At 34.0% G+C, this 26,030-nt stretch overlaps 2 protein-coding genes across 2 annotated transcripts; one reads left to right on the forward strand and one right to left on the reverse strand.

The window, feature by feature from the left end:
* The first annotated feature begins 8,771 nt into the window (after positions 1-8,771).
* Positions 8,772-15,001, forward strand: LOC142624756 (sulfate transporter 3.1-like). The gene is made up of 12 exons (XM_075798498.1): positions 8,772-9,301; positions 9,402-9,609; positions 9,953-10,124; positions 10,246-10,311; positions 11,286-11,399; positions 11,740-11,856; positions 13,090-13,216; positions 13,436-13,722; positions 13,813-14,003; positions 14,099-14,184; positions 14,299-14,375; positions 14,471-15,001. Exons 1-12 carry the CDS (start codon positions 8,986-8,988, stop codon positions 14,657-14,659), a joined length of 1,950 nt encoding a protein of 649 aa, XP_075654613.1. The 5' UTR covers positions 8,772-8,985; the 3' UTR covers positions 14,660-15,001.
* A 3,152-nt stretch (positions 15,002-18,153) lies between these two features.
* LOC142624757 (uncharacterized) lies at positions 18,154-25,017 on the reverse strand. The gene is made up of 8 exons (XM_075798499.1): positions 24,698-25,017; positions 23,329-23,422; positions 23,192-23,242; positions 22,906-23,079; positions 21,091-21,270; positions 20,732-20,851; positions 19,975-20,108; positions 18,154-18,620 (listed from the first exon to the last, which is right to left on the reverse strand). The coding sequence occupies exons 1-8, from the start codon at positions 24,874-24,876 to the stop codon at positions 18,545-18,547; spliced, it is 1,008 nt and encodes a 335-aa protein (XP_075654614.1). The 5' UTR covers positions 24,877-25,017; the 3' UTR covers positions 18,154-18,544.
* Positions 25,018-26,030: the final 1,013 nt, after the last annotated feature.

A 26,030-nucleotide genomic window follows, 5' to 3' on the forward strand; every position in this document is an offset into this window, starting at 1 on the left:
GAAAAATAGTTGTTCCTATCAACAATTTTTTTTTTTTTTTTTTGAAAAGCACCAAAATGTCTGTAATAACAATTCCCTTAACTACATATAAGATCCTTCTCCAAAAAAAAAAAAGTACATATAAGATTATTAAAATCATAAAAATCCCAAAAATCATCATTGACACTCCTTTAAAAACTCTCTCTCTCTCTCTCTCTCTCTCTCTCTCTCTCTCTCTCTCTCTCCATAATAGTGTAAGTATGAAAGATTGAATCGTTTTTCCACACTAAAATATAGTATCATTTGTAATTAATGGTTTGTAATAGTCTTTCCAAAATATTATAATTATTCATTTCATAGTCTTTACGGTAATAGTGCATCAGTTATCTACAAGTTTTCGCAGTTCTTCCCAAAAAAAAAAAATCGCAGTTGGTCTCCTTGGTGCAATTATGAAAGATTAATGTTTCTTTTCAATAAAATAAAAAGCGAGAATTCCTTGGCGCAATTATGAAAGATTAATGTTTCTTTTCAATAAAATATAACATCTTTATTCTTTAATGGCGTAGCTATAAATGATTAATGTTTCTTTTCAATAAAATATAACATTTGTAATTATTGGTTGTAAAATAAGTCTTTGCCATATATTTTGATTATTGGGTTTTTGGGTTCTTACTTCTTAGTCTTTACCGTAAATGTGGAACGGATCGTTATAGGTTTTCACTTTTCACTTTAGGTTCCCGAGAAAAAATTATTAATTACTCGTATAAGTTTTAATATCTGTTTGTTCTTTTTTCTAGAAACAATATGTAATAAATATTTAGAAAACATTTAAAAATAATAGTCTCATGCGTGTTATATATGTCATCATTATAGTCAAGCCAGTGAACTCGTTATAAATGTGGGCAATGTTTTAGTTAGGCAAACCCACAAACCGTATAAATATAATTTCATCGTGACATTTTGGGAAATTTAATTAAAATATGATTCCATTTTATCATCTTACTATGTCGCACCAAATTGCATGCATGTGTAATACAAATTTAGGGTTCTACTATTGTATTCTCACCAAACAAATTTGTTGTAATTAATAGTTGTTTCAATTTAGTTTCTTGAATTACTGGTAATTACTAATCTCTATTGCTAAGTAACCACTATGATAATAGTGTATCAATCATGCCCTATTATATTTGTGAGTGATTGCATGGTCATTATATAGCATCCAAAAAAAAAATGCAAGAGACCTCATTAAATAATTAGAAAAGTAATTTGTGTCGTGTCACCAATGAGATCCTCAAGGAGGAAGAAGAAGTGAGTCTAGAAGAGAATATGGCTATCACTATCATCCTTTCATTTCTCATCATTATACGCAGAAAGAAAGCAAAAAAGAATTAGGAAAATTCCCACCCTCCTTCTACCAAGTCAAATAGATACTTCAATCCTGTCCTATTTGGCAATCACTTGCAGTCACAACTCACAAGAAACACACACATAAGCTGCATTTTCTCACTTTTCCATAGAACACCACCGATCATACAAGGAAGCTTCTAATTATGATACACACTGAAACGTGTACAATGTGTTTTTTTTCCCTCTCTCTCACATCTTGATTCAAGGAATCATTCATATTCATGGACCTGTACAGGAATCCAAGTTTTGAGTGAACTCAATAATATAGAATATGGTTCTCAAATTTACTCAACAACCCAAGAGCATGAATGTCTTATCAAGGACGGAACCAGGATTCAAACTTAGAGGGCCGAAGTTCTGTGTTGAAATATTTTAAAAAATTGGAATATCAATACTAGAGGTTAACAAAGTTGCATATGAGTATTAATTTATTAATTATTATTTGTAGTCAATTGACACGTCTTAATATTTTTAAAGTCTAACTAATTTGTGGATAAAGCGATCAATATTTGGCATAAGAGTTGTCTCTGTGCCTATGAGGGTGGAGTCATTTGAGAGGGGCATAGAGCTCTCAAGTGAGAGGTAAAAATTGGGTAAAGATTATTGGGTTTTTGTGATTTTTTTTGCAAGAACTTGTAATTGATTTATTGTTATTGTTTTTACTTAAACCGATTTTATGATTTGTCAAAAGATTTTCTTATTATTTGGATATGTGCATTTTTTTTTAATAGATTTTTCTTATTATCTATTTGTTGGATTTTTTGGGTTAGTTTGTAAATTTTTTGGGGAAGGGGGGCCAAGTACATAAATTTAAGAGCCAGGATTTTTTTTTTTTTTTGGTTATTGTTAATATACATACTAGTATTCTTTTCTTTTCTTTTTCAAAGGTTGAAGGGGGGCCATGGCCCCCCTCTGCCCTTGAGTAGTTTCATCCCTGTGTCTTATAGTATGTTTCACAGTCGAAAATTGTACCTAATGGTTAACCCTAAGATATTTTATGAACAAGACTTTGTTGTCACTATTCTCTTATTCTAAAAGTTTCACCTATCATAAGATAAATTACCTAATAACATTTACATACACAATATGAACAATGGCAATTCTTGACCTCATAAAAAAATTTCAAATTTTTTAACAAATCATATAGGAGTATTTATCAAAAATAAATAAATGTAGATGGTGCTCTTTATCCCACAAAGAAGTTGGTTGGAATTGGTGTAGTCATAAGAGACTTGCAAGGTAGATTAATGGTAGCGTTATGCAGAAAAATTAAAACCCCATTGCAAGTGCTTGAAGTTGAAGCTAAAGCCTACGAAGCAGGTATGTTGTTGGCTAGACACCTAGGGTTGCGAGATAGGGTGTTAGAGGGAGACTCCTTGACTATTTCTAATGCTCCCAAGAGAATTTCAGTACCACCCACCTCTGTTGCTGCTATCGTGGAAGACATTCATGTTTTAGGCTCTGAAATTGATGTTGTTAATTTTTCTCATGTGTGTAGATTAGGCAATAAGCCAGCCCATATTCTAGCAAGACAAGCTCTAAGCTTTGTCAATGATGTAATTTGGATTGAAGAGATTCCTTGCTATATTCAGCAAGCTCTTATACAAAATGTATTTGGTTTGTGATGTTGTTATTAATAATAGTTTTCAGTGTGTTTATCAAAAAAAAATATAAGAGTATTTTCTTAAAACTAGATATAAGTCCACAAATTTTACTAAAACGATTTTCCAAATGTTGATATTTTTGTAAAGTTTACTATATATCTTAACTTAATTTTTTTTAATTTGAAAAAATCAATTGAGGTAAAATTTAAGAAAAGATAGGAACCTAACAGTCAGCATTGAAAATTGCCACCAAATCATACCGAACCTAGATGAAAAAAATCGCACTAAACAATGTGTAAGATCCATGATATCAGATTGCACATTAATTTGACCTTAATTATTAATACAAAATGTGGACAGTCTTAGAATTAGGGGGAACCTTTAACATCAGTTATCACATTTTGGGTTGTTGAACTAAGTAGCCTACAAAACTTGGTCAACTTTTTTTTTCCATTTTAAGGATAAGTATTTGGACCACATGCCAAATATGTTGGTCAACCCGTCAAACATATGACAGTTAAAGGTCATCACCACCAATGATCCGTAATCAGACTATATCCTCACTCCTCAGCTTTCATTAAATTATATCTTTTCATTTATTTATTTAATTGAATAATTACTATGTTGTATAAACAAAATAATAAGGGAAGAAAAAAAAAAGACTTGAGTCACAACAGCTATTGCCTAAATACATTTTTATTTAAGACAATTTATAGTTCATAAATGATTTTTTTTTTTTGTCAAATGTCATTATGCATAAGTTAAATTATGTTCAACTTATGATATATGATGTTCCTTAATTAGACATGTTATAATTGGTCATTATATATCAGCTTCATATGAACCTAGCCTCCAATAAAACCTGTAAATAAACTGAAATCAAATTTAAATTCAAATAAAAAAAAATTATATTTATTTATTTAACAAACAAAACAAGCAAAGAGTTAAATATACTTGTACATATATCTATTTATATTTTTTCATACAATATTTTTAGAATATTTAAAAAAATATATTCAACTAAATAAAATATAGTATATGGATTCTAATTAACTCAACTGGTAAAACCTCATAAAAAAAAATTCTCATTATAAACAGAGTATATTCCATCCTGTATATTACTAATTAAATACTAACTATCTAATTTTGTAATTTTTATTTTCTGATAAAAATCCAATTTTGTAATTGATAGTTAATTAAGTAAAATCTAATTTTGTAACTGATAGTTGATTAAGTCAAATTCCTTAACTCAATCATTCCATAAAATATCAACCTCGGTAGGTGTTGTCCGGTACAAAACTACATAGTTAAATAATAAATTAAAAATATCTGTGACCAACCAATTTCTTCTTCTAAGAAGTTGGGGGGGCCATATAACCCTTATAATAGTTTTTTTTGATAATCCTTATAATAGTTATTTAAGTTAAAATTCACTAACCAACAAAAAGTACTAATTAGAAATTAACTATCGCCTATATCTTATTATATATTTGTGGGACAATCCTCCCTAATTAAATCCTACCCCAACTTTGTTGGCCCTGCGAAATCAGTGACCTAACACATATGGTGCTTTATTCTTCCATCCAATTGAAGTGCACCACGTATGTAGTCTACATGCAAAGCAGGTAGTGAGTCATCAATATCCCCTCTCATATATAGTAATAAAGATAATCATGCGCAAATTTGCTTCTTCTGGTTCTGTGATGCACACCTAGCCCAGGAAGCACGAATGAAATACAAGGTAAGTAGATGATACTGTACGCCGACAACAATACAATGATTTTTTAAAATTCATGATGCACAACAAGTATTTCAATTGAGTGATATATATATATATATATATATATATATATATATATATATAGAAATATATATTGTACTAATTTTAAATTGAAAATATAAATATTGAAATTGTTGTGTGATCGCGTGTGATGATTGATAAGCAAAAGCATGAAAAAAAAGGCACATAAAGGTTTATGTAGTTCAGCCTAATGGTTTACGTCTACGTGTGAACGCCTTTCACACACACACACACACACACATATATATATATATATATATATATATTAAGTTCTTGTGTTACAATAAAATTAATATAAAGTTTATATACTAAAAAATATTTGACCAACTCTAAGCTAATTATAGACTAACCCAAAATGAAGTTACTTAATTATTTCACAAGTACATTGTAGTTTAAGCTACTTGAACTATAATATGTGTAACATTAAATAAGAACTGATAAAATGTGTAAAATTTATTTGAATAGTACACTATTTATTAAATTATTAGTTTGACTAGATTTTTTTTTCCCTTCATATGTTGGGACTTGTTTCATTTTGATTTATTGAATTTGAATTTTTTTTTTTTTTTTTACTTCAACCCATCAAGCTTGAGTTCATTTTCAAAATAATCATTTTGTCCATTACCATAAGTAATTTGTTAGTTAAGTGTCAAATAAGCATTGACACATGCCTAATCAAATAGGCAACACATAACTACATTTTAGATGTTGCTGCATTAAAAAAAAAGTTTTCTTTTCTCTCCGATTCCTTGCACCCAAAAAAAAGTAAAAAAACACACACACAGCATGAAAATTCCAAATTACCAACCAACTCACCACCTATCATTGGTCCCTTCTCTTGTAATGGTCGTCATCACTCCCCTCTTTAGGTCGCAGGTCCTTTCTCTAGCCCTCGTCAACAATGAGAAAAGGCGGCCTTCTTTGCCTTTTGGTAATTGGCTTACAGTGACTCATTCTATATTTTAGGTGGCCCAAATGATGATCGATGTTGTCGCAAGCTCTTGTGAATTGCTTCAAATGAGAGCTTGCCACCGTTGAGGTTTCTGAGGCTGAGTTCGATAAGGTTAGCACAAAGGATATGCTACATAACTTTAAAAGGTTCTTGTTGATTTTTCTTCAAGAGAAGTGGCTTTGGAAAGCTTAAAGAAAGATGGTTTAAAGGGTTTGTGGGGGTCCCTAGTGAAAATGGGGAACTAGATCTTTGTTGTTGTTGTTGTTGCTGGCATGCTGCTATTGTTTAAGACAACCTTTGAGTACATCGTAGAAATAGGAAGACAAAAAGGATTGGGATTGGGATTAGGATGAGTTGGAGTCTAGGGATGGGGATTGGTTAGGGGTGGGTTCAAGAAGGGTGGAGAAGAGATGGACGAGGGAAGGCTTATTGAGGATTCTGTGTTTAAGTTTCATTTAGAGCAATGATGATTGGGCCGTTGGTGGTCTTGTAGCTGTCAAAAATTCTAGGACTACATAAAAATCACAATTTTTGCTGTAATTGTCTATGTGTAAGTTGTAACTTTTTATGCCATACTCGAAATGGTTCTCAAAATGCTTAGTTGGTTAGCTTATGTGGCATTCAATGGAAGTTAAGAGTAATAGATTGGGCAGAGTGAACATTTTGAAAATTAAGTCAAACTCAGGGGGGTGAAAATGAAAAAGAAAAAATTAATTAATTTAATTGACCAAAGTGAAAGCAAACCAAAATATAAAGAAAGAAAAGTGTAATTTAGTATATTAGTTCACATAAAAAAATAAAATAAAATAAAAATATATTAGTTCTATTGGGACCATTTGTGAGAGAAAGGACAAGAAAAACAAAAATAAAAAATCAAGAAATATTTCACTGTATCATAAACTTTATGTGACAAATGGATCAGGTCGATCAATCAGGTTACAAACTGGATCAGATTTGGTCAACTCGCATGTTTTAGCTTGAAAAAATAAAAATAAAAATTTTGAAAACATGTATGCCACTTAATAAGTCATACATCAAATTACTTGGTTTGAAATGCATTAATTGGATTCACTCATTTCAAGAAAAATCTTAGATCAACAAATTGATACTTATTCATTAATAAACTATACAAATTCTAACATTGTTAACCAAAACAAAATAACATAAATACAAAGGAGTCTAGTCTGTCCTTTTTTAAAATCTAATCAAAACACACACACGAGCAAGTTTCATTTCAATTTGTATTTAATTTTAGATACACAGTAGTTGAGACTCTATTTCAATATAGGAATACACATCAAAGTTTAATTGTTTATTTACTTATAGATGGTCTATTTTATGAATATCATGTCATTATTAAGCAACACACACCCTAAGAAGTATTATCATTGAAAAGTCAATTGTTTTGGTTATGGACTATTAAAAAAATAAGCCTAAAGACCGATAATTTATGCCAATTTCATTAATATACTTTAGATTTACTTTTTTCACACTTGTGAATACTTCTTATAGATGTCTATAATTTCAAATATTTGTTTTTTATTCTACTACAACCAAATTATTTTGACATACACTTTATCATTTGATATCTAAAAACATTTGCTTCTTGCAATATTCAAGCAAGAAGAAGATCTCAACCATTCATCTTTTAGTTGGCTTGCATGCAACTACATAAGGCCTCAATTGATTTCTTTAGGCTATTGTATTTAAATGATATTAATATGTATATTAAGTTTGAGTTACGCATCGTAAAACTTGAAATAAACAAGTAAAACTCGTTTGGTCTAATTTTTTTTTTAAAGAAAATAATAGTGTGGGGAGTAAAAAGACCCTGATGGGTATATGGGCCTTTTGGGCCGTGCTAAGGAAGGCCGACCTGCTCTTGAGTTTAGAACTTGTTAGTACTACGGGTCGGCCCATACGCCGAGGATCCAAGGATCCAGCCGAGGGTGAATTTCTCTTCGGATGGACACCGGAGAACCCGGGACTTCATGATAAACGTTAGGCAGTGACATGGTCCAAACCAATGGATAAAAGGGGTAAACCCTTGAATGTCCCAGAAGCACCGATGTTAGAGAAACACCAAGGATAAAGGCTGTCACCTCCACATTAAAGACCCTGCACCTACCACCCTGGCCGCATTAATGGGGAAGTGACACCTGAACAGTGGAAGGGAAACTTCTGGTTACTATTCAAAGGCACTGAGAAAAGAAATATCTAGGCTAAGGAGGAGTAGGGGCAACACGTGTACAAAGTATCAAAAAGAGGAGTATTTAAGGAGCAACTTAGAACAGAAATAGGGATCCCTTCTTTGTAACCTAAAAGAAAGAGAAAAAAGAGAGAGAAATAATATAAGAACAGTTCTCGGCTTACGTCCGAGCAGGTTGATTTACAGTATTCATTGTTGTTTTCAAGTGTTTACCATCTTTGGCTTGTCATTTAATCCTCAAACACTTCTAACCTGGGTTTCAAGCCCACGCTCTACAAATCATATTGTTTAAGGCTCATTGGGCCTGAGCCCGTAACTGTTCCTTGGGGCCAGGTGCAATTGTGCACTTACAAATAGTTTAAAAAAACAAGTCGAATCACTGATCAGCCAAATTTGGTCATAGATCAACCTATTTTTATTCTTTAGCAACAAATTCGAGTTCAAAAAATGTATTTTTCCTTCGAAATTCAAGTCTAATTATAAGGTAATTTTGCCACATCTACTATTTATATATGAAATACACTTCCCATTTGGAAATTACTTCTTCTTTGAATTCAAAGAAATCTAAACAGAATCCTACTAGCTAGATTGAAATGACCAATAATCATGTTTCCTAAGAACCCACATACGAAGTGATACAAGTTACAAAGTAGTGGAAGGTAGTTGCCAAGCAAGGCAGGGTATAAAGTCGAATGAGGTCAAAGTTTTTGATATAAAATTAAGGCCACGTGTTAATCCGTGTCTGGGTCCCATAAAGCACTTGAACAGCCAGCACGCGCCATCACCACTTTAAATACCAGCTCTCCTTGCCATTTCCTCAGTGCAATCAGCTCTTAGCTCAAAACCCAAGTTTAAGCATTTGCCAAATCTCTCTCTTTCCCTCTCTCTCTAGCTCTTTCTCTCTCAAATGTCAGCAAGCCTAGCCAACTACAACTAGGAGAATCACCCCTGAAGAAAAAGACACATACCATATAAGTTGTGCTAGCTACTTTTGTACCATTGTATCTCTAAATCAAACATAAGCTCTCAATCAATGGGTAACGCCGACTATGAATGCCCACACCGTGTTGCCATTCCTCCATCCAAGCCATTGTTCAAGTCCATACAGTCTTCTTTCAAAGAGACTCTCTTTCCTGACGACCCTTTTCGCCAGTTTAAGAACCAGCCTCTAGCTAAGAAGTTTGTACTAGGCCTACAATACTTTGTACCAATCCTCGAATGGGCTCCTCGCTACACTTTCGAGTTCTTCAAAGCTGATCTTATTGCTGGAATCACTATTGCCAGTCTAGCTGTCCCTCAAGGGATAAGCTATGCAAATTTGGCTAACTTGCCAGCGATTCTTGGATTGTGTAAGTGGCCAAATATTTTATAACAAATAAGCTTATGAATTACAATATGCTCCTTATGAATCTGTTTTGCTAAAATGGGTTATATATCTAAAACATGCAGATTCTAGCTTTGTCCCACCATTGGTCTATGCCATGTTGGGGAGCTCTAGAGATTTGGCAGTAGGCACTGTGGCTGTTGCATCACTTCTCATATCTTCCCTGCTGGGAAAGGAAGTTAGCCCTTATGAGAACCCAAAACTTTATTTTCAGTTGGCTCTCACTGCTACGTTCTTTGCCGGAATCTTCCAAGCTTCACTCGGGTTCTTAAGGTCTGTTGTTCTCTTATTTATTTCACTTAAAATGAAAGATATTCCTTTTCATAATTAAGATTTTACTTCATTAATTAATTTAATAATTATAATTTAATAGCGTATAGCATGTCACGTCATTTAAATAATGCAACACACGACTACAAAATGGATTTTAATACCTATTATATAGGGTTTTGTACTCATTGCATGCCGGTTAAATTTTAGGGCATAACTAAAGGCTACAAAAATAGTTAAATGTGGACAAAGATACAAAGAAAGAAGAATAAAAATGACCTCCAACATACTTCAACATGCTTCATGCTATTTTATAATCTTTTGAAATGATCTTTTAAAATTGCAGACTTGGATTTATCGTGGACTTTCTGTCGCATGCAACAATTTTGGGCTTCATGGGTGGAGCAGCCACAGTTGTTTGTCTCCAGCAGCTCAAAGGGATTCTTGGGCTGATTCATTTCACCCATGAGACTGATGTTGTCTCGGTTATGCGCGCTGTGTTTGGCCAAAAACACCAGGTAATTAACTTTCTTTTACTATTATTATTATTATTATTATTATTATTATTATTATTATTATTATTATTCTCTCCTATTTTTCTTAGTTGAAATTTTTATGATGTTTGCTACTATATTGCAGTGGAGATGGGAAAGTGCTGTATTGGGCGTCTGTTTCCTCTCCTTCCTTCTTCTTACTAAGTACTTCGTAAGTATAGTACTTATTGCATTAACATTATTTTTTAAGCCTTCGGTTCCAAGTTTTGAAAAGGTTCAATCTTCAAAGTTTGTGAAAGAATCAAACATATTACCTTTCATGTCATTTACCAACCTGCTGCTGTCTATATAATTACATAACATCATCAAAACCACTACCAACAATAATAGTAACCAAATTAGTGATGGAAAATTGTAAAGGTTACGTTTCTTTTACAGTAAGGGCTGCCATCATCTGAACCTACCCAAAAATAAACACACACGTATCTTCATTAATTCCTTTCCTCACTCTAGGGGTTAGCACTCACCTTTCACCCCTTCATAAGTTTTGGAAAACAAAGAGCTAGATCTCAAATGGTAAGTCAATAATGGATAAAAAGTAAAATGCTAAACCAATCAAATCGTTACACAAGATGATGCAACCATTATTATCCAAAAACTCGTTTGGTTTTATTTATCTTATAAAGTAAGTCAATTTTTTTTTACTTTTTTTTTTAAACTGCACTTTTTTTTAAGATACAAGTTAGTCAAAACCTAACTTACTTTTCACCGCAAAAAAACAAGCTACTTCGAAGTGTATGTTACACCTCAAGCAGCACATATGGTTTGACCATAGAAATACTTAATCAAAAGAATAGCATTAGGGGCTTCATTGCTCTCTCTGGATGCATTAAACTAGGAACCAATAAAATTTATCTTTAGTGCAATAAGTGAATTATTTTATTTCCAATAAAAGGTGCATAGCTTGCTTTTAGAAAGCATAAATTTTAAGAATTAAACCTCTCAATCCTTCATGATGGGGTCATGAATATATGAATTTGAACCTAACAATCTACAAAGAAAAAATTATAAAACAATTATAGATTTTCTTTACTATAAAACTTTATATTTCACTCTCTTGAGACCAAAATTTATGTTTGCATGCTTTAATATTTTGTATTTTTGTTTGTTTCTTTGATCTACTAGAGCAAGAGAAAGCCAACCTTCTTTTGGATAAATGCGATGGCACCTTTGACATCTGTTATTTTGGGAAGCCTCCTTGTCTTTCTGACCCATGCTGAAAAACATGGTGTTCAAGTGGTAAGCTCTCTCTCTCTTTCTCTTTGCTAACCCCACTAGGCACTAGCTAGTCTGTGCTATCCAGCAAGTAAGCCTCCACCATGAAAATACGACCAATATTCTATGACGTACATGTAACCTGTAAAGTAGCTCTGACTACGACAAACAAATCTTCTTTGTCTTTCCATGTTATTCCACTGTTCCGCATATATATCACAAACTCACACACTTCATTTATACTTAAATTCTTGGACAAACTATAGTATTATAGATTTTAAAAGGTGCTAGAGGGATTTAATTACAGGGTGTATCATATTCATTAGTTTGTGTTTGTTTGTTTGTTTGTATCTGTGGTCTCCAGATTGGACATCTGAAGAAAGGTATAAATCCGCTTTCTGTCTCTGAGTTGGCTTTTGGGTCACCGCATCTATCATCAGCAATCAAAACTGGGATCATCACGGGCATCATTGGCCTTGCTGTAAGTATCAAACAATACATTTCCTTCACATGCATCAAATGGTTATTGCTTGGCATTTAGCACCACTTCTGATTAATTATATCTTGATATTTATCATTTGCGCTTTGCTTACGTGCACTGGATGGAATTTTGAACTGATGCGTCACTATTTCAAAACAAACTCAAGTTACATTCACAATTTCAATGCACTAGATCCGACACAATACAAACACGTGTCTAATTTTTATCCTATATCAAAATTGTGTTGGCTCCGAAGCCAAGCTTTACTCTTTAATAACACATGTTATACTCACATCTCCTCTCAGAATACTGAAAACAAGACAAATCCATATGTGGGAACTATCAATGAAGGGACCCATATGATGAAAATTGCATGATCACCGACTAATATTGTTTATTAGCGCCTCCACATTAGACCATTGGCCCATGAGTCGTCACCGGCTAAAGATTGCAATTCAACCTGTCTTTCTTTTCGCCAATAGAAAAACAAAACAAAACAAAACAAATTAAAAGTTTGGCATGTTTTTTTTAACTTTTGATAATAAGGTCAAAAGTAAATAAACAAAGATAGACAATACATGGACAAGTAGTAATAGAAAAATATTAATGGCGGCAAACAGAGGATATTGGCAAAACGCTACATCTCGCGGCGTCCCATCCAGCCCTACTTCATCTCGTGCAGGTTTTTATGTTTTTTTACCCAATAGGGATAGAGCAAGAATGAATTTTGTCTGGTCCCATTCATAATTCAATTTAATATATATCTAATCTAAATTATCTATCTTATTGTGCAATATATGTATAACTTAAATTTATATATATATATATATATATATATATATATATATATATATATATATATAATATACTACGTCTCTTATTTTATATTAATGATTAAAGATTAATATTTGGGATACTATAAATTTTAATATATAAATTTTACAAATTAATGTGATAATTTTTTAACACAATAAAAAAATTATATATTATATTGTTAATGTGGTACCAAGCATATTCATCATTTTGTAATAAAATTAATACTTGCCTTAGCATTTGCCATGTTTATCATAACTCATGAATTATTTTTTTGCACATATAATGTTTACTATTAGAAAGAAAACTATGGCATTGTCTGTCATAACAACATGGTCAAGAAAATTAGTTAGTATAGGTCACGTTATATTGTATCCCCGAAGAGAATGCTAACAACACATACTGTTGGGTGTGCAACAGGAAGGTGTAGCAGTTGGGAGAAGTTTCGCTGCTTTCAAGAACTATCATATTGATGGAAACAAAGAAATGATCGCCTTTGGGATGATGAACATTGCTGGATCTTGCACTTCATGTTACTTGACCGCAGGTACATTTTTTACAAGTCCAAAATATATAATATGAGAGGTACAAACCCCACCTAATCCAAAGAAAACCCAAATTAGAACCTTGGTTAATTTGACTTGGGCTAGATGATTTGGGCCTCTAGAAGGGTTATCACAACCCCACACTATTATTGCAGTAACAAGAAGGACTAGGATTTTTCATGATCAAATGCTAATAAATATGCAATCCAATGTGATTGCAGGACCTTTTTCGCGAACTGCAGTGAATTTCAATGCAGGGTGCAAGACTGCAGTGTCCAACATAGTCATGGCGACAGCAGTGATGATCACATTGCTATTCCTTACGCCATTGTTCCACTACACACCTCTTGTAGTGCTCTCCTCTATAATCATAGCTGCCATGCTTGGCATTATCGACTATGAAGCTGCCATCCACCTTTGGACTATCGACAAGTTTGATTTCGTTGTCTGTATGGGTGCCTATATTGGTGTCGTCTTTTTCAGCGTTGAGGTTGGCCTTGTCGTTGCGGTAAGTGAATTAAGAACATCATCCAAAAAATACAATATGGTCTAATTTATTGTTTAAAGTTGTTTATGTGGTTTATATTTGAAAATGTAGGTTACACTATCCTTGCTAAGGGTACTCCTATTTGTAGCAAGACCAAGGACTTTTGCCTTAGGGAACATACCCAACTCCGTGGCTTACAGAAGCATTGATCAATATCCAATCGCTAATAATGTTCCTGGAGTACTCATTCTCCAAATTGACGCCCCCATCTACTTTGCAAATTCAAACTACTTAAGAGAAAGGTACATAAACATATGCAATATTCAAGTTGTTAATGATAACTCACTATTATTGAGCATGAAGAAAATATTTATCTTGGTGCTAAACTTGTTCACAGAATCCAAAGATGGATTTGCGAGGAGGAAGAGAAACTAAAATCTTCAGGACAAACCAGCCTACAGTACATTATCCTAGACTTGAGCAGTAAGTAATCAATTAGAAACAGTCTCTCTAGAACTCAATAAAGACATCAGTGTTTATCCTATACAATATTGCAATTACTCTCCTCATAGCTAAAGATGCATTTACGTATCACAGCTGTTGGTAGCATTGACACGAGTGGGATCAGCATGCTTGAAGAGGTTAAGAAGAATTCAGATAGCAAGGGTCTCAAGGTAGAAATTTTATTGCCATTTCTTATTTCAAATTCAATGCCAAGAAATAGCTTTAGTTGATTATTAAAGTACTATATATGTTGTTTTCAATATAGCTTGTGCTAGCCAACCCAAGAAGCGAGGTGATTAAGAAGCTGGACAAGTCCAAATTCATCGAAAACATTGGTCAAGAATGGATTTATTTAACAGTGGCAGAAGCTGTGGCAGCATGCAACTTCATGCTACACTCGTTCAAGCCCAACCCAGCTGCAGTTGAATTACAAGGACGAGAAAACATGGTCTAAGCTATGATCAATTGCGTAGTTGATCCAAATGTTTATACGTACTAGATGCAGCCATGAGTATTAGGCAAGAGTGTCCACCAAGGAGGACCAATGCAGAGTGAGAAAGGGAGTATTATTTTTGGGGTGTTTTGCTAATTCTCATGTATTGTACATGAAAATAAAATACGAAATGTAAGCTTATCGAACTAGTACTGAGGCAAGTGGCTTTATGGGGCCTGGGGTATTAAGTGATTCCCCGATTCCTACATGTAATGTTTCTGACTATAAAGTCTGTAATCGAAGTTTCAATACTTGGCCACACTTGTGGGGCTCAATTGCATGATGGATCAACAGTGATATGTTAGATTCAGCTTTTAATAGAAAAGTACCATTACCACTTGACCATCATGGGCATCACATTCAGTAGGTCGCCTGTGAATTGTGATTAAGACTAACCATTTTGTTTCAGCCATTGAAATAGAAGGCAAAGAACTAATCTGAGAAGGAAATGTCCTTAGATCTTGAATTGAGACTTACATCTTATCTTCGATAGTTGACCTATAAATAGCAATACGCACATAATAAAGGAGGTATCTTTTGTATATGCCAAATACGTGAAATAATTATTACGCATAAAGACCACAATTTTAAAGTACTCGAGAATTATATAGAGCAACTGTTCACAAACACTTGTATATTCATCATTGTTATTTCTACAAAAGAAAAACATATTATTGGGTTTTTTCATAGGCATTGTCCTATCACGTATGCAACACAATAGGAAATTAGATAATGTCTTTATTAGGGTCTCTTCAAAGTTAATCAATAACCCTAATTAGTCTAAACAAATTGAAGTGGAGTTTGTACTAACTTTGTTATCGGAAAAAACATATTGAAATATCATCTTAAAATATGGTGTACTTGCAGCTTATGTGCGTGTCTGCGTGCCCCCATATGATCATTCTAAAAAATGTCAAGTCACCCATGTGATCTCTACAACTAAAATTCTAGTTCCGACAACAATGTAAAACGGGTACTCTTATCTATGCGTTCAGATCCTAAAGAAACTCAATTGAAAGCTTTAGTTTTGAAATTGGAAGTTTATGGGATGACCTTGTTAACTAATTAAGAGACATTTATCAACCAAATAAATCACACTTCAAGTTAGGACTTCAAGTTAGCCATGTAAACCATAAGAGCCTCCAAATATGCAGAGGGCCCAACCGGAAGAAGCTCTTAGAACTTGTGAAAACCACAAGTATTTTTTTCCTCCATTATATTATATCTTAAGTCATATACTTTGTTACTTCCTTAATTGACATGAAATGTCTTTTCTTTTTCTTTTTTTTATTAATTCTACTAATGCAATTTTCCAGTTATAGTATAACTGGAAATTGCTTACTTTTTCTTCTTTTTTCTTCTACTAATTTTATTAAACCCTTGTTGGTTATGGTTCTCTTCAAATTTATTTCCTATTTTGTGATACTCAGTTGAATAGGTGAGTGCCTCTCTATTTGCTTTCATGTATTCAGCAACTCCAAAGATTATCACATTAAGCATTTGAGAAGCTAAATTTAGGATATGCTTTATTAGAAGATTTCAGCGCAACCAAGTTACCAAGTCTTATCCTGATCTAAAGCTAAAAAACTCCAGGTTTTGGGAGATCAATATGAACCAAACCATAATCAAATGGCCCCAGTACAAACTGGCTTAATCCCATTCTCACCCCTAATTATCCGTTGTACATGCTGAAGCCCCATCAACAAGACCCATATCACATTTTTCACTCTTGATTTGTGCAATTATTTGTATGTCAGATATGGCGCTTGCTTTAATTTATAAAATCTCACAATCAACTATCTTTGCTTACCATTGCAACTCTCAGGTCCAGTTTCTCATACACTAATTTAAAATAGACATGACCACGTATAATTGACTCAGAATTGATTACAATGTTAATATGCATGCAAGAATCACTCGAACACTATAAATCCTTTCCACATTAGCTAACTGAATTTCCCTCTATCTAGGTAAAGCTAATTCAGGATGATGAAATATTCATCCTTAATTCCTGTTTAGTGACATCACAATATAATTTATATACGCCTATAGTAATTCACTAATCATTTTTTAGAACCCTAACTAATCCTTAAGTAAGTAGATTACCAACTTTCCCAAACACAATTACAATTGCTTAGATATGGTTTTGAAGGTCTCATATGTAGTACCAAGCATGTAAGTAATAGAAGAATTGAAGGATACACATGTGACAGTCTCTTATAAGAACAATAACACAATATATGAACATGAAAGATGATAGATTTTGAACCACCAATTCATCTTTCCTTTAAGCAGAAATCAAGATAAAAGAATGATTTAGAAGTTAACAATATCAGTCAATCAGAATAACGCAATTAATGAGCAACACAGTAACAAGTTTTTTATATACAAGTAAACACAGACCAATAAATAAAAAATTGTTTCATTGAAAATTACATAAATGGAAATCTGGAATACCTGTATTAACACTATTTATAAGAGCATCCACATCTCTTCAGCTAAAATTTTGTAAAATGAAAAAAAGTACAACTTTTACATATTTTATGCAAAAAATCAGCCACATCAGTAAGTGTATAAAGGTGCAAAAACGTGAAAACCCTTAAACAAGCTACAGTACCGTGTAAATATACACGAGCACTGTAGCTTGTGTATAGATTATTTTAATCCTTTCCGTTCGCTCCATTTTTCCTCTCTCTACTCCGTTCTCAACGAACTCAACAAACTCAATATCAACACAGAGAAATTAACACAGAACAGATCCTCAGTAACAAACTCAGACATACACTTGCTCCAAAAAAAAAAAAACACACAGATACACAAACTTTGGTCGGCGGAGCTGCGGATCGGAGCTGGGATCGGTGGTGCTGGGATCGGAGATCGGAGCTGGGATCGGTGGTGCGTGGATCGGAGATCGCGGCTGGGCTCGGCGGTGCGAGGATCGGAGATCGCGGCTGGGCTCGGCGTGGATCGGAGATCGAGCTGGGCTCGGCGGTGCGAGGATCGGAGATCGCGCTGGGCTCGGCGTGGATCGGCGATCGAGGCTGGGCTCGACGTGGATCGGAGATCGGTGCTGTAGATCGGAGATCGGCGTGGGTCGGAGGTAGAGAGATGGGTAGAGAGAGAGAGAACGAAAGAGAAATGAAAAGGAGAGAGAGAGAGAGACATGAATCAGAAATGATGAAGAGAAGAAATGAAGAGAAAGAGAGAGAGAGAGAGAGAGAGAGAAATTACCAAAAAAATAAATAAACGCGCGCAGTAGTGGTAGTTGGCAATATATAATTAAAAAAATCAGAAAATTATTATTTAATTAATAGAGGTAGTGGGATAAATAAACTGATGTGGGTGATTTGTAAAAATGGATGTGTAAAATTTTAAAAGGAGGTTTTTTGTGTAAAATAGATGAAATTTTTACACGATCTGATGTGGTTGCTCTAAGATATAGCCATTTTAAACACTTTTAAGCCAATTACTTCCAAGAGTTCCTGACATTGATGTTAGTAATATAAAATCAGCACCAGAAATGACTCACTTAGTTCAAGGCCAAAGCCCTCGTTTTCATCAGATTACAGGAAAAGCATTCATATAATAAAAATTCTCTGCAAAACAAAACCACTCAAAAAGCCTGCCAAATTTTCAGAAAGAGTTTAAAGCTGACTACAAGAATGATATGACAAAGAAAAGCACCCATTGGCAAGCATTTACCACATCAAAGCAGGAACCTGCATACCAAATCAAGGCAAAACACATACAGCTGATGTTGTGTCTTTCTTTTGACTTAAAGCCCTCTAACTTTAGCAGACCTCCAAAATTTATGAGATGGATCCCATGAGAAGATAAGAAAGAGTATTAAGATTTGGGCAGCGTTTCCCTGAATACGCGTGGAAGCACTTCATGGACGCTGATGTCAAGAACCTCCGGATCCCTGAAAAGGGCCCTAAGATTAAGGTTCCATATGTTTTAACAAGAAAAAATTGTATGGAAAGGAGTCTATCAATGCTATTCAATTGGATGACTACTACAAAGTTCTATATGATAAATTATTGAATGATTATAATAATAAAAGATAAGGACATGCATAGTGGCCTGTTTCCTTGAAAGCAGTGGGTTACATCCTGAAACTCAAAAAGAAACCAATCTCTATCAATATGAAGAATTAATTTGATTTGAAATCAACGAGGAATCAATCTACTGGGATTGCAAACACCATTAAAAAAAATCAGTTTCACTTTCTCAATTTTTCCTTAGAAGAAAAACGAACCATAACTGGTGAATTTGGGGGAATAATGTGGATCAGTATTAAAGCTCCACAAGGGAGTTCAAAACTATCACTTTTCTTCTTTTCTTTTATAAAATTAAAAACTATCACTTTTCACCAAGGTATAGACAAAAAAGAATGAGATGTGATGGACCTGCCAGTACAGACTGTTCAATCAAATCACTAGCTCCAAAAGTAATACATGTTCCTGAAATTGATACTTAGAAGTATAAAATGTATGATTAATGTATGCCGCATACATTAACCAGACCCTTTATTATGGGTTTTACTAACGTATGACCTAAGGGCATACATTATTAAACCATTTTAGGAAACTTTTTATGGAAAAATGAAAAGGTAACTAAGGTTATGTTTGGTAACAGTTTTTGTTTTCTATTTTCAAAAACTTGTTTCTGGGAATAGAAAGAAAAAACTATTTTCTTGTATTTTTTAAATCAAAAACATGTTTGGTTAGTTGAAAAAAAAAGTTTTTTGAAAAAAAAAATAGAAAATAATGAAATATGTTGTTACTAGAATTCAAACTCTGGCACTAACTTATTAAATGGGATAAATTCATTAAATTAGGTGCATGTCTTCATTGGCTTTTGAAAACTAGAAACGAAAAACAGTCTTTTGCCTATCTTCAATTTCCTTCACAAGTTGAGTTTTAAGAACAGTTTTTGTTTTCTATCCATTTTTTGTTACCAAACAAATTTTTTAGTCTCAAAATAGAAAATAGTTTTTGAAAATAGAAAATAAAAGGAAAAAAACAATTACCAAACATACCCTAACTTTTTTTTACAGTTTTTTCAAATTCTCATAAAAAATTTCCTAAAATGGATGATTAATGTAACTAGAATCATTTATTAAAGGAAAAGCATTTGTCTCAAGACAGCTTTGGCAATGATACACTCAGGGTAACTACTATTGAAATACTTTTCTGTATTCTAAACTAATTAATAATCATTGATAACACTCATGAAGGATAAGATTGAATGCAAGAGAGAGAGAGAGAGAGAACCTGCACACTGTTTGTCCCATTTCGCTGGAATTGGGAATAAACCAAAGCTGTCGCAGGGAAGGTGACTCAAACTGAACAAAGAAACCATCGTGTTGCCCATGTTTCCACTTTCTAGATCCTTGACCTTTCCAGACCTGCAAAAGGGTGTTTTGGTACTGGTTGTCAACTACACATTCAATTTCTAGACTGCATAAGCCTTTTTTTCCTAGGCAACTGAATAAGTTATCACTCTTTATGGAATACAGATATGGCATATCAATTAAAGCAGGTTCACAACTGCCTGATTAATCTTTCAACAGTTATTACACTTGGAACCATCAGCCACATTCTATATAGAAATAGAAAATTGCAATGAACCACATCAAATCATTATTTGGGTTTTTGACTGTCAACAACCAACTATCAGCCATTGATTGTGTTAGTAGGTGAAGGCATATTTCAAACTTTTAGAAATACTAGAACCCAAATTTGTGGTGTGACTTCCAAGAAGTTACCAACTAACCAGTTGCCATTTTTATCACACCTAACACACACATATAATGACCTAAAGCACTTTCTATGCAGTGCCCATTCAAGAGTAAAAATCTGAAGACGAAGAAACTTTTTAGCACTTTACAATAGCAATTATAAGTATCAAATTTAAAGTTGAGACATGCTTCTATTAGCATGGGGATAAAATACAGGGAGGTATCCAGCTTGTCACATGATGAAATCCCTGTATATTAAACATCCATGTCCTGAAGAACTTAAAAGTTACCTGTGGGTAAGATATGATACTTTTGGGAGCCACCACACAGGCCGCTCTGGAGAAGGAATCATCAGCATACTGCCTAAGAAATGAAAAACAACTGCCATGTGTATGGGGTGATTCAAAGGCCTGGTGTGCAAAAGATAAAAGTAATCAATAAAAATGTGAAAGAAACAAATACAAGCTGCAAATGATGGACAAAGAGAACATGCATGCAAGTGTTAGAAACTTATTGCAAGATAAGATAAAAAAAAAAATTCAAAGTTGAGTTCACATATGTAGCCTGAACAACACTAATGGGTCATAACATACTGAATATCAGCAAGCAAACTTATAATGCAAAAAAAGTATTGACATAATTTAAATACCTTATCAATATTCACAACTGGAGCATATTTATCAGTCTGGGTCTTTTCATTATCAAGAAGGAAGTAGACTCTTGGATCCACTTTAGACGTTTCATGCCATGATTTTACAGCAGTCTCCATTGTCTCAACAAGGAAAGAGAAAATCTCTTTCCAGGATTCTTCAGGTCCCCACTTTTCTGACTGCAAAGATAATGACCAATTTAGTCCTCCTTATTTGTGAATACTGAAAACAAATCCTACCCCAGATAGTCTATTGATGGTCTCAACATAAGTAGCTGATAAAGTAGTAAACTCTTACCTGCATTAGACAGTTTCAGAGGATACATAAAACTGCTCTAGAAGCAATTATATTATATCACCATTACTAGAAAGTTTATTAAAGAAAACGAGAATAAGTCAAGCTAAAACGAGAATAAGTCAAACTGCTCTGTTTGTTTCAACATAAGCATATTCTATGGAAAAGTACGAAAATTACTTATCTTCCATGGTTTGGTTGGACTCCCAAAAATAGTCATGAAAAAAATTTCCATGTTTTGGTTGGTTCACACAAAATCCATCAAATTACAAATGCAGCTAAGCCTATAAATATTGCAAGGCAAAGCTCAATGAATAATCCTAAATAGTCCAAAAATACCTTGGGCAAACTTTGGTTACAGAATGAAACCTAAAAGTCAATCATTTTTTTTTTTTTTGGATAAGTTAGAAACAGCCACTTTCACATAAATAAAACCATCAACCCAATTACAAGAAACAAATCTTCCAAAATCACAATTTTTAGCGCCAAATTCTGTAGACACCAATTACCCATAATTCTTGATATAGGAATCATGCTCAAAATTGAGAATGAACCAAAAGTAATCAATTCTAGAAACAAAAATATAAAACCCAGAAAGTATAAGCAACCAAGAAGAACAAACCCCAATTCTCATCAAAGTTGGATTTGATTTTGTGGAAATTCAGTCGATTTGGTTATCATCCCAGTCCCACCACAACTTTAGGATTTTTGAGAGAATACCCGACAACATTCTCTTCACTTTCTAGCAGCAATTGCTCAACAACACCATAGCCTCAATGAAACTTGGACCCAAGGGGCTTCCAATAGAGCTCATTGTTCACATCAAAGTTGGATAAACCAAAATTTTCCAAATCAGATGGCACCAATTTTGGAATATCGTTGTTCACCACAGAGAACCTTTTCAGCCTCTTGAGGTCCTAGCCATACGAAATCAAACTGCAGGCAATGAGAAAGGTAAAGGACAGTGGGACTTCATGGGAGAGTGACAAGAGGTAGATTTGGGGATGGATGAGACCTGAGAAGGTGTTGCCTGAAAAGTTGAGGCTATGGAGGCTCACTGCCACTGGTGGGCTGCGTCGACAGGAAGATGGGAAGAATATGGTGGGGCTTCATGGGAATGATATGCTCTCTTTTTTTGGGTGAAAAGTAATCCAGAAGAACTCCTAGTGGGGATCGAACCTAGGATGTCTGGGTCTACTGCTCATCCCAAGCCTCCAACCACTAGGCTGCACCTTGACAAGTGGCACTATATTTTATAACTATAATTATATTACCCCCCCCCCCCCCCCCGGCTGCCTGTACAACAACTAAGCCTTAGTCCCAAAATTTTAGGGGTCAACTATGGATCCTATAACATATGGAAAATGGTTTATGCTTAAAATATTTTCCACTTTTTTTAGCTTCTTTATTTTTAACAATAACCAGCAAAACATTTTTTGTTGACAATAAGTTTTCAGCTGTACCAACAAAAAGTGACAATATATGAAAATTTGGAGTTTATGCTGGAAAAATACACTCACCATTTCAGATTTCAACTTCTCCAAATGCTTTGCCATATCAATATTGGATCTCTTGTTCTCCACTTCTTGAGCTCTCTTTTTATCTCTCGCCAACTGGGAAATCCTCTTGATCTTTTTTGAAACTTCAGAACTTTGTGGATTGTATTGCAAAGCTGTTTGAAAGGCAGCTAAGGCCTACAATATGTGGATAGGATAAACATCAGTAGCAAAATACCAAAACCACGAGCTCTTGTTCAGAAGAATCATTGTCACAGAAAATAAAAATAATAGTCACTTTAAAACATACATCATCATATTGTTCCATGGCCTCTAATATGCATCCTTTCCTGAAATATCCCTGTAGGTGCATCAAAACAGTACTGTTTAAGGAAGAGATTAGGACATCAAGTACAATTAATGTTTCATATGCATATATATGCGTACCTTTTCCCACTGGGGTTTCAGTTTAATTGTTGTCTCAGCATCAGCAAGTGCTTTATTAAGCTTAACCAACTGTAGAAATGCAGCAGCACGGTTGCTGGCCAATAATGGAACATTATAAATGAAAAGGTTGTTTACACAACATATGCATTCAGGAATACCCATCTAGATTCTAATCTTAGCTACCATACAATGTAAGTTTAGGATGGTGCTTATCCTACCATGATACTTCTCCTGATCAATCTGCAATTTCAGTATCTACATGCTAAAGCAAAGTACCATTTCATATTTATGCATACTGACATGAATACCCATCTAGATTATAATCTTAGCAACCATACTTATCTTCTACATCTTTTTCCATAGGTTGCTCAGTAAATGCACAAAGGGGATCAGGAAAAATGAAGGCTGTGGTCAATGAATAAGGAACTACAGACAGCATGCATGCTGGAAATAACCATTGTGGAGAAGACTTTATTACACACCATCAGGGATCTACCAAATCCAAATTATGTCCCAAAGTAAATTCACACTCAATAAGAAAAGCACTGGCTGCTTTCAAATCCCTCCTCTTCAAAAGCATTATCTTCAGAGTAACATCATGATCTTGTCCAATTGTGTGATACTCAAGGTGACTGTGTAAATCAAGCAGAAATTATCCAAACCTTGCAATGAAGAATTGAACAAACCATAAGCCCGTAACTTAAAAATCAACAAATTGGCCTGCACTGAATACATCTCTCTTCAACCAATGCAAAATGAGATCATTTTATTGGTTGGCTGATGCCTCCATCTCCCTTATGTCATATTAACTTCCTCACAAAGCACAAAAACCAACTGTCACTTCACTAGTGTCCAACTATGTTGAACAGCAACAACAGGGTGCTCATGCCAAAACATTATGCACAAATTCGTGCGGTGTCCCATCTCGTGTGTAATTGTAAAAATTAAGTTTTATAGACATCACTTAATCGCACACTGGCCTCAAAAACTCATCAACAGCTAAAACCCCCCACTACATTATACTGCCTCACATTCAAGGACAAAGCTTATGTAAAATTTAAATCCACATTGTCTCCTTGTAGAGCTCAAATGCATAAATGCATAACAAACACAAACAAAACTCATTTCAATTTCCAGCGTACGTAAAGCTTCTAAAGTTATAAACCAATATACCACGTGAACAGTGAAGTAAAACCACTAACAGAGATCAAAATCACAATAAAAAAAGAACCCAGCAAAATGAAATTTGCAAAGTAACCATTTGACAGAATCAAGTAAACTTTGAAACCCAGAAACCAAAATCAAAAATTTCTACGAAAGCATCAAACTTTAACCAGAAATGCTAAAAAAAATTTAAGGGTAACCTTACCTATAAAGAGTGGGGTTAGAAGGGTCAAGCTTGATGGCTTGGGTGTACAAAGCAGCGGCTTTGAGATAATTCCCAGCTTTGAAAAACTCATTGCCTTTGTCTTTCAAAGACATCTCACCACCACCACCTCCCGATGAGCTTACCGCACCCGATTTTGGCTCTGCTGTTGCTTCACTCATTCTTCGTTTTTGTTTTTGTTCTTTTTGGTTTGTGGGGGTATTAGTAGGGTTTATGGGGTAGCTCTTTGACACAAAAAGAAAAGGCTGAATGATATTCTCTCTCTCTCACAGCACTAGCAGCTCCTGCTTGATTGGTTTGGGGTCTCTTTTTATCAAATATCTATGTTGAAAGGAACAAGGAGGGAGGGAGCGATACGATGCGTTTTGGGGAATACTTCTATTGTGGCAAAAAACAAAAATAAAAATTCTTTTTCTTTTTCTTTTTGGTTATTATGTGTGGTTTGGCAAAAATTAAAAAATCATTTTATTTTACTATTTAGCGTATTTCTGCTACTTTTCATGTGTTCCACTATACTTTTTGGTATTATTCATGGGTCCTACTGTACTATTTCAGCTAACTTTTACTTTTATATATAGTACTTTCAGTAAAAAGTTTTCAGTTTCAGCAAAATAAGTGGATCCCAAACAAACCCTAAGAATGACAATGAGGTCAGGCTTATGGGTGTCCCATTTCTTCTTCGGTGCAAGAAAAACTTGCTCAATATGAGAGTGGGGCAAGTTGAGTTTGGGGTGGGTTTAGAGGTTTTTACAATTCCTAATGAGATAACTCTTATGTTAATGTGAGGTAAAAATGAAACAAAAAGGAAAAAAGACACTTGTGAGAACATCAGAAGAGAATGCTAAACAAGTGTTTTGGAATTATTAATGGAATATGTATTAAAAAAAAACACATTATAACTAGGATATGCACTAAAAAAAATATACTCTATAAATATTTCAAATATATGTGTATATACATATTCAAGATGGGGCAAGCAAAACTCGTCATAGTCCCATTACCCCGTCGAGACGAATAAAACTCATGCGAGACGAATCAAGAAAAGATAAGTAAAGCGGTCAACATTTTTGCTATCCCTTTTTGTTATCCCCATTGTAGACAATAGATTTCATCCGTCTCAATTAGGGAGTTTTTCTTTTTATAATTCAATTAAAAGGCTTTGTAAACTAATTAAACTATTTACAAATAATTTGAACTTTGACAACAAAAAATGTTTATATTCATTACTTTAATACTTAATAGACAAGTAAAGTTATCCTAGCCTAGGATTCCTAACATTAAATTTAGGCTTAAGTCTCAACTATTAAACTAATCA

Source organism: Castanea sativa, chromosome 2, assembly GCF_040712315.1.
Source record: "Castanea sativa cultivar Marrone di Chiusa Pesio chromosome 2, ASM4071231v1".
Classification (NCBI taxonomy): domain Eukaryota; kingdom Viridiplantae; phylum Streptophyta; class Magnoliopsida; order Fagales; family Fagaceae; genus Castanea; species Castanea sativa.

What these genes read in the sequence shown, in the direction of transcription:
- LOC142624757 (XM_075798499.1), bottom strand. Translation starts at nt 24,876, where the DNA reads ATGAGTGAAGCAACAGCAGAGCCAAAATCGGGTGCGGTAAGCTCATCG. An exon ending in TCTAACCCCACTCTTTATAG is followed by an intron (nt 23,423 to 24,697) that starts GTAAGGTTACCC and finishes ATTATTGGCCAG; the next exon opens with CAACCGTGCTGCTGCATTTC. An exon ending in CAGTTGTGAATATTGATAAG is followed by an intron (nt 20,852 to 21,090) that starts GTATTTAAATTA and finishes TTTGCACACCAG; the next exon opens with GCCTTTGAATCACCCCATAC.
- LOC142624756 (XM_075798498.1), top strand. Translation starts at nt 8,986, where the DNA reads ATGGGTAACGCCGACTATGAATGCCCACACCGTGTTGCCATTCCTCCA. An exon ending in GCTTCACTCGGGTTCTTAAG is followed by an intron (nt 9,610 to 9,952) that starts GTCTGTTGTTCT and finishes TTAAAATTGCAG; the next exon opens with ACTTGGATTTATCGTGGACT. An exon ending in AAAAACATGGTGTTCAAGTG is followed by an intron (nt 11,400 to 11,739) that starts GTAAGCTCTCTC and finishes TGTGGTCTCCAG; the next exon opens with ATTGGACATCTGAAGAAAGG.